We start from the raw sequence: 13,795 nt of genomic DNA on the forward strand, positions 1-13,795 counted from the left end.
CCTGTTCCGGGGCCTTGCCTGCCCCTTCAGACAGGACAAGACTCTAAGTTTGGGCTCCCAGATCCCACAAAGCCTTCCCCCGAAGCTGAGATTCCGAAGGCCTGGTCTCCAGGGGCAAAGAACGCACCTCCCACCCACTTCCATCCCGTACTTGACCTCTCTGAGTCTCCATCACCTACCGCTCTCCGTTTGTTTAGGACTCCAGGTCCAAGTGCAAGCAGACACTGCATTGCGAGGTAAGAAGGAGGAAGGCCCACCAGAGCCCTACATGAGATGGGACGGGGAGCAAACAGGCCACTTTTGCCACAGAGGTGGGCACAGGCAGGACTTCAGGGCTCCTGTGCAGGACTTCAGGGCTCCCGTGTAAAGACAATGGAAGTACTTTCCCGGGATATTTTGTGACAGGGCCTGTCTGGCCCAGGTCAGTGGGCCAGAGTGTTGACTAGGTGCGCGGGAGGAGAGCAGGCCGACAGCCCTAGAGGAACGCCAACTTCCCACGGGCTGAGCGCTCTGGGAACGCGACTAAACCCGACCCACCCCTAACCGCACGAGCCGCACTTTCAGATTGGTGCCATCGCGAGCACGGCGTCCTTAAGAGCTCCCAGAAGCCCCGCCCCCTTCCTGTTCTGGGGCGTGGCATGGGACAAGGACCCCGAGACGGAGCTTACTATTGGCTAAGAGGAGTAGGGTTGGCCTTGCGTTCGCCTGAGCAGGGGAGTAGACAGCTCAGCGGCAGCGGAGGGAGTCTATGCGCGCTGGACAGCAGTGGGAGGTGTGTGAGGCTCACACTGGCCGCAGACCTTCGGGCGCAATCGCCGGGGAGCTAGGACTCGGCAACAGGGCTGCGGGGCTACCCGGCCGAGGCTTCAGAAGCGCAAACTGATGGGACTAGTTCGCTCGGCTGCGTCTTCCCGCTCTTCTGAGTACACTGAACGGGGCCCCCGCTGAAGTAGAAGCTGTTGGGGAGGGGGGGGCGCGCAGCCCAGAGTCCCAGTGTGGCCTGGAGGAACGGAGACCGTGCCAGGGCGACCCAGCCGGGAGCCCCCGGACTGAGCTCGCATTGTGAGGAGACTCCCACTTCTTCCGAGGGGCGTCGATTCCGGGACGGTCGAGGCGTCGGGGCGGCCACCGAGTCCTCAGTGGGGAGACCCAGTCAGGGAGAGGGCGCGCAGTCCCGAAAGGTCTCGGGGAGCCAAGCGGAATCGGGCCGGATCACCCGGGGGCGCAGAGCCCCCGTCGCGCCTCGTGCGGCGGAGAGACCAGGGGAGCGAGCCCTCGGAAGCCGCAGCCCATGCCCGGGTTGGGGACGGCTGCCCAGTGAGTCCTCCTGGCCCGCCGGGCGGAGAAGAGCGACATCGAAGCCGGCGGGAGGGGAGCACTTCAAGGCCGGCGACTGCGGAGGATGGGCGCCTGAGCGGTTCAGAGCGCAGCGCAGTACGGGAAGGCGAGGCCAGTTTGCTGAGGAGGCGCCAGGGGATCCCAAGTGCAGCCTGCTCCTGGGAAGATGGCCCGGCCTGGGCAGCGTTGGCTCGGCAAGTGGCTTGTGGCGATGGTCGTGTTGGCACTGTGCCGGCTTGCCACGCCGCTGGCCAAGAACCTGGAGCCCGTGTCCTGGAGCTCCCTCAACCCCAAGTGAGTAACTTATTGGCTCTGGTCCCTGGGGGTGGGAGGCACTTCTGCAGGGTGAGGCCACGCGCCCCCGAGTGCGTGTGGGGAGGTGTTTCGAGGAGGAGCGGCGCCCCATTTTGTCTCCGGCGTTTTCAAGTGTGTTTTCCTGCGGGCGGGTGGGGCAGGGTGCGGCGGGGTGGAGTGGGGGGCACTCGGCTGGGTTGTGACCCCTTGGCTTCCCCGCCCTCTCCTCCGCACGTCCCGGATCAAGTCGGATGGTCGCGCCTGGCGGAGCTGGGAGTCCGGGCGCTCGAGGGCGCACCCGAGAGCTGGGTGGGGGAGAGAACGCATTCCCCTATGGGGCCCCTGGGAACGTGGCGGTTTTCTCCGAGAGCCACTCGAGGGGCGAGCTTGACCTGGGTGGGGGACGAGGCCGGAACACCGGTTTCTCGTTTGTTTAGCTGTGAAGGGACCACGGCTCAGGACTCCGCGCTTGGGGCGGGTGGCAGCGCCTGTATCCCCATTCCGGCTTCTCCCATTTCCATTTCTCTTTCTTCCCTCTTTGCCTCCCTAGCTTTTCGCTTTGCCGTCTCTTCTAGCCCCTCTTTTCTCCCTGCCGGGGCCGTGGAAGGGCGGGCGCCGCTCCCAGGCTCACAAAGGCGGCCGGTGGAGAGGGGCGGAGTGGGAGAGGGATTTGTTGGGGAGGGGGGTTCGATCCAGCGCCCGTCGGGGGTCCAGTGGAGCCGGCGGCAGAGCTTCGAGGGCCAGCCCAGGCAGAGAGTGGCATCCGGAGCTGGCGAGGGAGGTGGGTGGGGGTAGAAGGATTCCTGCCCTGGCGGGTCCCGGTCGCTCCCCACCCTATGTCCCTCAGATTGGGGGGCTATGCTTAGCTTTTCCCAAGGGGTTGGGGATGTAGCTATGTGGAGGAGATCCTTTCTTTTCTTCCTCCTCCTTACCCTTCACAATCCACCCCCCACCCCCCAAACAACACACACACCTTTTAGGGCGGTGGCTCAGTGGTTTCTGGGCTGTTAGTGAAGAGTCGCTGGGGCTGTGCAGTGACCTCTGGACCTTTTACTCTTTTGGCATTCGGGACTGGGGTTGGAATCCAGAGTCAAGATTGCTCTTCCTGTTTTGTGGAGGTCCTGGCAATGTGTGGATACCCCTACTTAGTGGGAAACTGGGGGGCTTTGGCCTGCCCTCTGTGCTCTCTGATTTTTGTATCTGGAAGCTCTTTCTGTCCACTCTCCTGGTCTCCCGGGCTAACTTCCCGGGCTCCTGCCTGCCTTGGCCTCTTAGGTTTCAGGGACAGTGCATCTCTCAGCCCTGGAGTGGGGAGAAGGTAGCTTCTCTAGTTTCCTATTCTCCTTGGTTGCGGTAGGGTCCTATTTACTGGTTTGTGGGATGGCTAAAACAAGGTCAGTGTAGAGGGTTCCGGAAAGAGAACAAGGTACAAGGAAAGGGATTTTCGAGAATTTCTCCCCCACCCAGAAGCCAAACTGGGTGCAGGGCTCTCCAAACAGCGGGGAGTCAGGATAGTCTGGGGGCCCTGAGCTGCTTAGCTCAAGGGGAAAGGTTGTGAAGAGCCCAGTCTGTCCTCCCTCCCCCCCCCACTTACAGGGGAGGTGGAGGCTGGAAGTGCTCTCTCTTGAGCCAGGATAGCTGAAATCTGCCTGGGGTAGCCCATTATAGGGGCTCATGGGAGTGACCTAATTGCTCTCTCGGGTCTCTAACCAGAGATAGCAGGCAGCTCCGCAGCTGGAAAGGAGCCCTCCTGCAGAGTTGGGGGGGGGCTGGGAGAAACAAGATCTCTCTGAGCTTCTCCCTTTTTGTGTTTTGAGCCTTTAGTGCTCTGGACCAGTTTACAGGTTTTTACAGTTTACAGGTTTACTGGACCAGTATCCACTTCAGGCTGACGGCAGGCATCCGGACACGGCCGGGGAGGGGAGGGGGGGCGGCTCAGTAGGACTCAGTAGGAGCCGCACAAATTCTGTCCTATAATTGAGCAGATCCTGAGAATGGTGGGGGACTGATCCTGGTGCCCCTGGACACTCCCCCCTCCCAGTTCCATCCACGCCCAAGGGTCTGTGTGTGTTGGCGCATGGGGGGTGGGCAGGAGGACAGGAGGGAGGCACTACCCTCAGCTCCACTAGAGCTCTGGGGGCTGCCCCTGCCACCGCGCCCAACCTCAGGCTGCCACAGCCTTTCAAATAAACAGTCTCTGTCTGTCTCTCCCTCTTTGCCTCCTGCCCGAGTTCTCCCTCTCAGGTCTGTGTCGGTTCACCCTCTCACACCTTCTGTGAGCAGCGCTCACCTCCCCTCTCCAGCTAGGCTCGCCTTCTCTCCCTCTTTCTCACACTCCCTCTCACTCTTAGTCACTCTCTGCCTCTTTTTCTCAAGTCCTTTTGTTTCTCGCACATGCCCGTGCTCTCCCTCACAGGCTCCTTTTCTCTCTTCCCTCCCCTCTTCCACCCTGCTTTTGGTCTCTTTCCTCAGCCTTGTCAGGAGCTGGCACCCCCCCCCACTCAAATCTCCCAGTGCCTATAAACCTTGCTTAATTGCTTCCTTCTTGGGGGAAAAAAATCAAAATAAAGAAGTGGTGGGGCTGGGGGTATGTTTCCAGGTTGCAGGGTGCCTGCAGCCCTAGCCCTGACTGGGAGAGGAGAGCAGGAAGGGCCAGCTTAAGACTTCCAGGCTCTTTCCCAAATCGGTGTGGTGCCGGGGTGTTTCAGTGTGGAAGTCCCTGGGTGGCTGGAGCTTCTGCCTCTCCTTTGCCCCTCTTGTCAGATTTGCCTGCTGAGCACGGGGTGGGGAAGCAGGTTTAGTCCCACTACAGGTTGGGAGAAACCAGAATGTATGCATGTGCTTGGGTGGGTTGGGGGCTTGTGATGGAAGGTCCCAGAGCGGCCCCCTCCCCCAGCTTCTTCCCCGGAGAGCTTGGGGCAGCCGGCAGGCCTCACACTTGAGTCCTCAGCCAAGTCCAGCTGCTGCAGTTCAGTCTCTCAGTCCCATTCTGACCCTTTCCTGCCCCCCACTCAGGTTCCTCCACCTCCAGGGAGTGGGAATGTGCCTGAGATCACATTACACCTTCCCTATAAGGGGGTGGGGGTGGGGGGTTCGGCTTGGTGTCCAGGACCCTTGACTCCATCCAGCATGGGTGGGGGCAGCTGCAGACCCCAACCCAGGCTTGCCTGCTACAAGCCAAAATGTTGGTCCCAGCCCCCTCACAGCTGTTCCAGCTCACAGTCCTGGGGAGGCCAGCTCAGGGGGCCCCTTTCCGGGGCGGCTAGGGACCTGACCTCTTCTACTCTGTGGCTGATTGGCCACAGGTGGGGGCTTCAGAGTGATGGGAACCCAGCAGCTCCTAAAGTTTCCTGTTCCCATCCCTCCCCACCCCCACCCCAGGCAGCCGGGCCAGGGCAAGAAGGGCCTGTGAGGCTGGGCAGGGAGCTAAATGGAGGGTTCCCTGTTTCCCCTCAGGTTCTCCGCTGCCTCCTCAGCTCAGGTGGATGGGGATGAGCAGGCCCTGAATACTACTGTTTTCTGGGGTTGAGACTATGGAAGGGGTGCGCTGCCAGGAGGCTGCTTGTTGCCATGAGAACACCAGGTTCGGGGGAGGGTCCACTCTGTGATTATTAGGGGAGCTGAGGTGGGGGGATGCTCACCAGCCACATTCTGGGTTCCTGGACCTGGGCACCATAGCAGCCCCTCCTGTGTGTGTTTTCATAGTGGGCATTTGGGGGTGGGGGTGCCAGCAGCCAGGAGCGGAAGCTCCTTTAGCTTCTTACTTCTCGATGGTACTATGTTTGGCAGGCTAACTTAACAGTCGGGCAGCACCTTGCTTCTTACAAAGCATCCTCATATGTAAGTTCATTGGTGGTTCCCAACAGCCTTAGGGAGTAGGAATTGCCCCCATTTCCAGATGAGAAGGCCTGTGCCTGGAAGAGGGAAGTGACTTGTCTAGACTCAGCTCATAGGGGTAGAGCTTGCTGTGTGCCATTCTTTCCATGCCATCCTGCTACCTTGGAATCTAGGAGAGAGAGGAATTCAAGGTGGGGTTTGGAAAGAGGTGCCTGCTCCCTGCCCCTGGGTTCCCCTCTTACCTCACAGGTGTGTGTGCATCTGTCCTTGTGACTCAGGCCCTGCCTACGTGGGATGAGCAGTGCCCTGGCTTCCTCATTTGCTTTTGCTAGGTCTGCCTCTGAGGGCAGCCTGCTTGGGTGACCTGAACTAGAGGCAGTCCATTCACCGCCTGGCACTCTCCCTCCTGAGCTCTGAACAGCACCTTTGGTTACTCTCTGGGCCAGGAATCTCACTTCCTCTCAGGGATCCCACAGAAAGCAGACAACGAGCAAAGGAGTTTTAAGCCCCCCAGTGGACCCAAGTATGAGCCTGGTGGGGCAGAGAGGAGGGCAAAGGTCAGTGTAGGTGGGGAGGGTGACTTCTTCTGGGTCTCTCCTGGCTTCCCTGCCTCCGACAGTGCTGCGTGTGCGCCAGGACCCAGCTGCTGCTCCTGCCCACCCACGCCTGGGCGGGCACTGCTGGGACACGCCAGGCCTGCTCCTGCCGCCTCGGGGGCTGGGTGGAGCTGGGGGAATGAAAGAGGAGCCTTTAATTTGGGGGCTCCCCACCCTTGCTGGGATGAGAGCAGACTTGAGCTCTGGCTTGGGGTCTGTCCTCCACTCGTCCTGCCACTCTGTGGGTGCAGGCGCAGTGCTGCCGGGGTCACCAAATCAAGGCTAGAGTCTTCTACCAAACCTGGACCGGCACAGCCTGGGACCGGGCTCTCCCTTCATCCACTCTCTGACCACCTGTTCCTAGAGGCTGTGGGAAGGGTGAAAGGGAAGGAAGTGTGGGCCTGGTGGAGCATGGGCACCTTTCTGGGCATGACCCCCATAGCTGCAAGCTGGCCCCACTGCAGATTGTATGTGTTTGGGTGGAGAGGGGCTCAGCTGGACGAAAGAAGCAGGAGGGCAGTTGGCCTCTGAGCAGGCTACTGCCCCAGACCCTTCAGGATTCTCCTGTCCCAGGATTCTTACTAGCAGTCATGGCAGCACTTCTCTGCTCAGTAGAAAGGCTGAGGGACAGACTTGGACTAAGGTGGAAGGGCAGAGGTAGGCCATAAGAAGGAGCTGGAACACTCAGGCTGCCTCCCCCAAGTCCCTTTACTCCCTGGGGTGGCTCACTGGGGTCCTGGGGCTATCAGAAGCTAAGGAGGGAAGGCCTCAGGGGTTACCATGGCGACCTGCTTCAGGCTTCCTGCTGGGCCTTGTCAATCCCCTTATTTTCCAGAAAAGGGCTTTGTCTGGGGGTGGCCCCAGGCAAGAAAGCTTGGCTTGATAATGGGGGAGTAGTAGTTTTTGAAAAGTGGGGCATAAAGAGTTTAACTTGGGGACAATCTCTTCCTCCTCCTCTCTTGCCCCTACTCCTAACCTGACATTTATGATGGGAGACCTACAGGCTCCCCCCGTATAGTATGACTAGTGTTGTACCTGGCTTCAGGCTTCGCTTTCACTGGCTACATACCTGCCCCTTTGTGTCCCCTTGCCACTTTCCTGGCCTTCTCATAGGCCAAGAAGCAGTTCTCCTGATGTTGGAGAAGATGCTGAGGAGGCACCATTATGGGGGATGAGGGTCAGGGAAGGCAGGTCTCATCCGGCTCCTCTTCCTTCTGCACTTTAGAGGAAGGTGAGTTTCCCTCTGCCAGCTGCTATGCAAATGAACAGATGAATATTTATGAAGTCTTCGGAGGTTGAAGAGAGTCTGAGGGGGGTTAGGGGCAATAGTCCTCTTTCCTTCTCTCTCCTCCACCCACTATATAGACATCTGTTTCCTCGATGTCTCTGGATTCAAGGTAGAGCCCCCAGTAGCTGGGAGCCCTGTGTTTCAGTCCAGGAGCTCTAGAGCCTGAGCGGCCATAGATGTGCTCAGAACAGCTAAGCCTCCCCGGTGAGGAAGCCAGGGCCAAGTGGTTCAAAAGGTGAGCCAGCCTGTACCCCTTCGCATGCCCTCTGGGTACCTGCCATCACCTCCATGGAGAGTCTCGTTGAAGTGCAGCTATGCAAGGATTCAGCCAAGGCTTTAGGTCTTCTTAGACCTGTAGGGGTTAACGTCCTGGGTGAGGGTAGCCTCCTCCAGTTGGCTTTGAGCATCTCTCTTCCATAGGGATGTTCATGTGATCACTCCCTCCCTCACATGAGGAGCCTGAACTCAGTGGGTCTCAAAGGTTCCTCTGGCTCTGAGAAGTTAGGAGTCATCTAATCCTGCTGTCTGGGTGGGCCCAGTGTGAGGCTGGGGAAGTGAAAACTGCCTTGGGAATTATAGGGGCGTGGGGTGAGGGTGTTCCCTCTCCGATGTTTGTAGGGGCCTTCATCCCATGCCTGCCTCCTTTCTGGCCCTCTGGAGTGCAGTCAAGCTAGGTACTAAGGGAAAGACCTTCTTGTGGTTTTTACCCTCTTGTACAGCAAGATGGCAGGTCTCAGCTTGTTGAAGCCTCATTTAACATGGAGGGAGGGCTGCCTTTCTTCATCTACTTGGTCTAGACTCACCTCCTCGGGTAGCATTTGCCTCCCTGGAGTGAGGCCCTGAGCTCCCGGTAGGCCCTCGTACCTTGTGGTCCCCAGTGCGCAACGGGCCCCCAGGAAGTGGAGCCATGTTCTCCTGCTGTCAGCTCTGTTCTCTTGAAGCACTGCTTCCAACCCTTCATTGTCCTTGCTGGAAGGTCTGTCCCCAGTGGGATGAAACTCGTACTGCTTGTTGTGACACTTGAGGCCTCTCAGTCCGGCCCGAGCTGAGCTTTCCCACCTCTTCTTCTGCTTCTCTCTACCAGTTGTGGGGCCAGTCACTGGCCTGGGGTTTGTGTTCCAGCCACTCCTGTCCACTCTTGCTCTGTGTTAACTTCTTACCCGCCCCCACAGGACGCACTTTCATTCTGCTCGTTCTGAGGAACCATCTCCTGTCAGATGAATTGTCTCCTTGCTCTCACTGCCTCCAGCCCTTGCAGTTTGAACCACCATCCTCCCACATAACCTACAGATAGCCTGGTACTGTCTGTTGCTAAAACATGGACCATTTTTACTTTTCTGACCCACAGCAGACAGTAAAATCCTCCGGGATGGGGCCATCGCTTCTCTTCCTCTCGCCTCCCCCTGCCGCCGTCACCCAAGACTGGCCTCATTGGTACTTGCTGTTAGTATCTTACCTCTTGGCAGACTAGACTGTTTCTAAGCAGGGGTCAAACATGTTGAGTGCTTACTATGTGCCATGTACTCTGCGTGCACCATTGCACTCCCTCCACAATCCCGGGGGGTAGGGCTCTTACCACTGCCAGTTTATAAGTGAGGAAACTGAAACTCAGGGAGATCAGGCAGCTCATCCAAGGTCACAGAGCTAGGAAGGGCCCTGTCTGTCTGGTTCCAAAGTCTATCTGCTTTCTCCTTCCACGCTATTGCTTTGCTCCCAGCTCCAGCCTGCCCAGGCTCAGAAATGGCCAAGAGAGCAGCACTGTTGCACTGTGTGCTTAGGTAAGGAGAGAGTGATATGAATAGGTGGGCTTGGGCAGTTGCCCTCCCTCTGCTCTTCCCTGTGCCAGGCCTTCAAGATTAGAAGATTAGCCTGGCTTGGAAGGCATTTGTCCATCTCCCTCAGGATCTGGAACAGAGGCAGATGTGGAGGTGGGGGGATTAGAACACAGAGGTGTGAGGTTCCTGGGGTCCTATCTTACGTGATCTGTTGTCCGTGTTTGGGGCCCTTCTCCCCTCCCTCTGTTCTTTTTAGGACTGAGACTGGTCAAGTTTCAGGACTCAGGTTTCTCACATTATGGGCCTTTGATGGGTACCCCCTCTAAGACACTGGGCTGTGGGTATGGGGAGTGGGGAGAGCTGTGTGCAGTCGCACCTGGCCAGACACTGTACCCATTACCCCTTGGTTCCAGGCGATGCCTGTTCCTAGCTCCCCATCATGCCCAAGATTAGCACGGATGGGAGAGAGGGCTTGGGTACCAGACAGGTTGAGCTCCCCCAGTTGTAGTCTGGGAGCCATAGGGGTGGTGGCTAAGGCATGTGTGGGCTTGTGTGTGTGTGTGTGTGTGTGTGTGTGTGCATGTGCACTCACACACACCATGTATTTGTATGCATGTGTGCACACACACACACGTGTGTGTGCTGGAGAGATGGTAGCAGTGGCTCTGAAGGAGTGTGAGTGTGATGGGGGCGGAAGGAGAACAGGGCTGCCAGCTTGACACCATTGGCCACGTCAGCCCCCTGCGGAAATGCCACATTAGGACAATGGGCTCCCCCAGCTAGGCAGTGCCCCACCCTGCCGAGCAGTCAAAGCCTGGCAGCCTTGCCCATGGGCCACCCCTTCCACACCCTGCTGGTAGTGTTATTGTCTCTCCTCACCCCCAGCCTGAGGATGGAGGAAGGACAGAATGCCTATCCTTGCCATCTCTGCCCAGTCAGCTCAGCCTGGTCCTCCTCATGTGTGCCCCCAATTCAGGGGATGGCCCGGGACCCCTGACCCCGAGGCTGACTGTGTCTTCCCTTCTGGGCAGGTTCCTGAGTGGGAAGGGCCTGGTGATCTATCCAAAGATTGGAGACAAGCTGGACATCATCTGCCCCCGAGCGGAAGCGGGGCGGCCCTACGAGTACTACAAGCTGTACCTGGTGCGGCCCGAGCAGGCGGCTGCTTGCAGCACTGTGCTTGACCCCAACGTGCTGGTCACCTGCAATCGGCCAGAGCAGGAGATCCGCTTCACCATTAAGTTCCAGGAGTTCAGCCCCAACTACATGGGCCTGGAGTTTAAGAAGCACCATGATTACTACATTACCTGTGAGTCCCTTCCCGTCACAGGCTCCTCTCTTATCCAGTAGCAGTAGGAGCTTCTAAGTAGTCCAGTGAGACAGCGCATGGCCTATCCTGGTCCGGTCCCCTCTGCAGACTGGCATCTTCTCCTTCCAGCCTGGCCTTGGGCTTCTGGCCCTAACATCGGCCAAGGGGGTGGCTGCCAGCTCACGTTGGCTCTAGGAATTGGGGGGCAGGAGACTCCGATTCACGGTGCCCTCTAGCTACCTGAGGTCTCATCTCGGGAATGGCAGAGTTGGCAGAACCCTTGGGGATCAGCTGGCTGTTGGGCCTTTCTCTTCGTGGGACACTGGCCCCAAGAGGTGAAGGAGCTTCTTGCCCCATGTCACTCGGGAAGTTAGGAATAGTACTGGGACGCCAGCCTGGTTCACCTGAATGGATTCCTTCCAGTCTGTATAGGAGCCTCCCCCATGATTCCGGTTCTGATTGTTTTGCCTCTGAGCAACATCGCCCAAAGAGAAGATACCTTAGTGTCCACTGAGAAAGAAGGGCTAAGGCCTGGTCGTGCTAAAGGAGCAGCACCCTTGGGGGAAGCACTAGTTTCTGACGTGGGCTGGGCCGGGCCGGCTACTCTGTTCCCAGCATGAGGGAGACAAGCGGAAAGGTTCGCGGGTAGGTGGGAGCTGCTTGCCACCCCCCAACTCCCAGTTCTGTTCTGTTCTGTTCTTATGGGCTAAGAGAGCACTAGGATTTCTCAGTCATGTGGGCAGACCTTTCTCTCCCCCTGACTTCTCTGGCCTCCTATTACAGCTACATCCAATGGGAGCCTGGAGGGACTGGAAAACCGGGAGGGAGGTGTGTGCCGTACACGCACCATGAAGATCGTCATGAAGGTTGGGCAAGGTGAGCGCCCGGTGCGAGGGCTCCCCAGTTGAGCCTTTGCAACAGATGTCCCTGGCTGGGTATGGGTGTGTTTGGGAGTAGGGAAGGGGCAATAGGGTCAGAGTATCTGAGGTCTGACATACCTGTTCACTGTTGGCTCATGCTGGATGAGTGAAGCACCTGTGCTAGTGGGGGGCCCCTCTCACCCGTCCTCTCCCCACCCCCAGACCCCAATGCTGTGACGCCTGAGCAGCTGACCACCAGCCGGCCCAGCAAGGAGGCAGACAACACCATCAAGATGGCCACGCAGGCCCCCAGCGGCCGGGGCTCCCTGGGCGACTCTGACGGCAAGCATGGTGAGTGGATAGGTGTCTCCCGAAGGGCAGAAGCCATTTTCTGAAAGGCAGCAGTTGCCTTTTCAGGCCCTGTCTCTGAAGGGAGGCGGGACGGGGCCCGGCCTGAAACGGGCAGCGTGTCCCTGGGGCCCGCAGCCGACCATGTCTCCCCTCCCTCCTCTTTCCTTAGAGACCGTGAACCAGGAAGAGAAAAGTGGCCCAGGGGCGAGTGGAGGTGGCAGTGGGGACCCCGACAGCTTCTTCAACTCCAAGGTGGCCCTGTTCGCGGCCGTCGGCGCCGGCTGCGTCATCTTCCTGCTCATCATCATCTTCCTGACAGTTCTGCTACTGAAGCTGCGTAAGCGGCACCGAAAGCACACGCAGCAGCGGGCGCCCGCCCTCTCACTCAGTACGCTGGCCAGTCCCAAGGCGGGCAGCGGCACGGCGGGCACCGAGCCCAGCGACATCATCATCCCCTTACGGACTACAGAGAACAACTACTGCCCCCACTACGAGAAGGTGAGTGGGGACTACGGGCACCCTGTCTACATCGTCCAGGAGATGCCACCCCAGAGCCCAGCGAACATCTACTACAAGGTCTGAGGGCCCAGCACGGCCTCGGGCCCCCGAGGGACAGTCGGCCAGGACTGCACCTCTCCTTTCTCCCCCACGCTCCCTCCCCTGACCAGCTGTGCCCACCTTTGTATTTAGTTTTGTAGTTTCTTGGCTTTTATAATCCCCCTTTTGTCCTGCCCCCCTGGGCTTCGGAGGGGGGTGCTTGTGCCCCCAGCCCCCATGCTCTTGTGCCTTCCCCCTCTGGCCAGGCCTCTGGGCTCTGCAGGGGCGCCCCTTCTTGGAGGGCAGGGTTGGACGCTGATGGACAGCAGGCAGGAAGATGCCCCCCTGGCCCTGCCTCCCCCACCCCCTTTCCCCCCTTCCCAGGACTGTTTGTCCGCTATCATCACTGTTTTTAATGTTTTTGTGTTCATTTTTTAGCTGTCAACTCATTTTCATCTGTTTTTTAAAGAAAAAATGGAAAAATGGAAAAGGCAGCCCCTCCTTAGGCTTTCTGAGCCTGGCCCAGCCCAGTTTAAGGGAACTGGGGCAGGATGTGGCCAGCCAGGAAGCAAAGGATGGCATTTCTTTTATAAATTCCTTGGTATTTGGGGGAGGGGTGGCAGGCCAGAGCCATTCTTGCCCATGAGGGAAGACAAGAGTGCCGTTGGGCAAAGTGTCTCACCCTGCCCTCCTGACCCTCCTTCTACAAAGCTGATCTTGGCAATGGGGTAGTGGCTGCCACCCTTCCACCAAAAAAAAAAAATCTCTTCCTTGTGGGATTCTTGGGCATCTCCTGCCTCCCTCACTCTCACGGTAATTAACGTCTTAATTGGCTGTTGCCTGGGGAACAGGAGAGCTGCTGCAGGCAGATGACCTCATGGGGGTGGAGGGAGGTGAGGTGCCCAGGTGGCTATTTGCCCTGCAGAGCTGGGAGTTCCCCCTCCCCCTCCCCTCCCTGTTCTCTCCTCACCTTTGGCATCCTTTGGCCTGGTGGGGAAACAGAGGCCCAGGGCAGAGACCTAAGCGGGTATAAGGCCGGGCGGCCTGCTCCTTTTCTAGGCTCTAGCACAGGTGGGTGCCCCCTCAACCCAGCTTCTGCTGGCCCCTCCAATCTTGGGCCGGGGCCTGGAAAGAGGAAGACGCTGCCCAGGGCTGGGCCAGCACGCCGTGCACTTTGACCCCGGCTCCTTGCCAGCACGGCTGCTAACAGACTGCCACTTGAGTGCGCTTTGCAGGCACTCCCAGAGTGGCCATGGATGGAGCTGGGCCTTACACCATCCACCTCCACACTGCCTCCTGGCCAGCTGCCCACCCCAGTGCCAGGTGGGAGAGGGAGTGAAACAGCCAGCCCCTTCCAGGTGGCAGTCGGAAGGGTTTTTTGTTTTTGTTTCTGTTGCCATTTGTGTAAATACTAGTCTTTTTGGAAGAAATAATGTAAAGATGTTTTGTATAAACTCTGAATTATTTTCTTGTTGCTTTTTTCTTAGAAAAAAATGAGAACTAAAAAAAAAATTTAACCACATGGAGAAATGGGTGTAAAATGGTGTCATGATGTTGGGGAATGAGGTGTGAGTATGTGAGTTGCGTGCATGTGTGTGTGTGTGTGTGTG

The 13,795-nt window shown here is 58.2% G+C and overlaps 1 protein-coding gene across 1 annotated transcript; it reads left to right on the forward strand.

Moving 5' to 3' along the window:
* The first annotated feature begins 766 nt into the window (after positions 1-766).
* Positions 767-13,651, forward strand: EFNB1 (ephrin B1). Its single transcript, XM_040630687.1, has 5 exons — positions 767-1,632; positions 10,160-10,437; positions 11,221-11,313; positions 11,520-11,648; positions 11,818-13,651. The coding sequence occupies exons 1-5, from the start codon at positions 1,505-1,507 to the stop codon at positions 12,228-12,230; spliced, it is 1,041 nt and encodes a 346-aa protein (XP_040486621.1). The 5' UTR covers positions 767-1,504; the 3' UTR covers positions 12,231-13,651.
* The last annotated feature ends 144 nt before the right edge of the window (positions 13,652-13,795 follow it).

This window comes from Ursus maritimus (genome assembly GCF_017311325.1).
Source record: "Ursus maritimus isolate PB19 chromosome X unlocalized genomic scaffold, ASM1731132v1 scaffold_X1, whole genome shotgun sequence".
Classification (NCBI taxonomy): Eukaryota; Metazoa; Chordata; class Mammalia; order Carnivora; family Ursidae; genus Ursus; species Ursus maritimus.

Coding starts and splice junctions, on each gene's coding strand:
- EFNB1 (XM_040630687.1), top strand. CDS start 1,505: ATGGCCCGGCCTGGGCAGCGTTGGCTCGGCAAGTGGCTTGTGGCGATG. Junction 10,438..11,220: donor CCATGATTACTACATTACCT/GTGAGTCCCTTC, acceptor CTCCTATTACAG/CTACATCCAATGGGAGCCTG. Junction 11,649..11,817: donor CGACTCTGACGGCAAGCATG/GTGAGTGGATAG, acceptor CTCTTTCCTTAG/AGACCGTGAACCAGGAAGAG.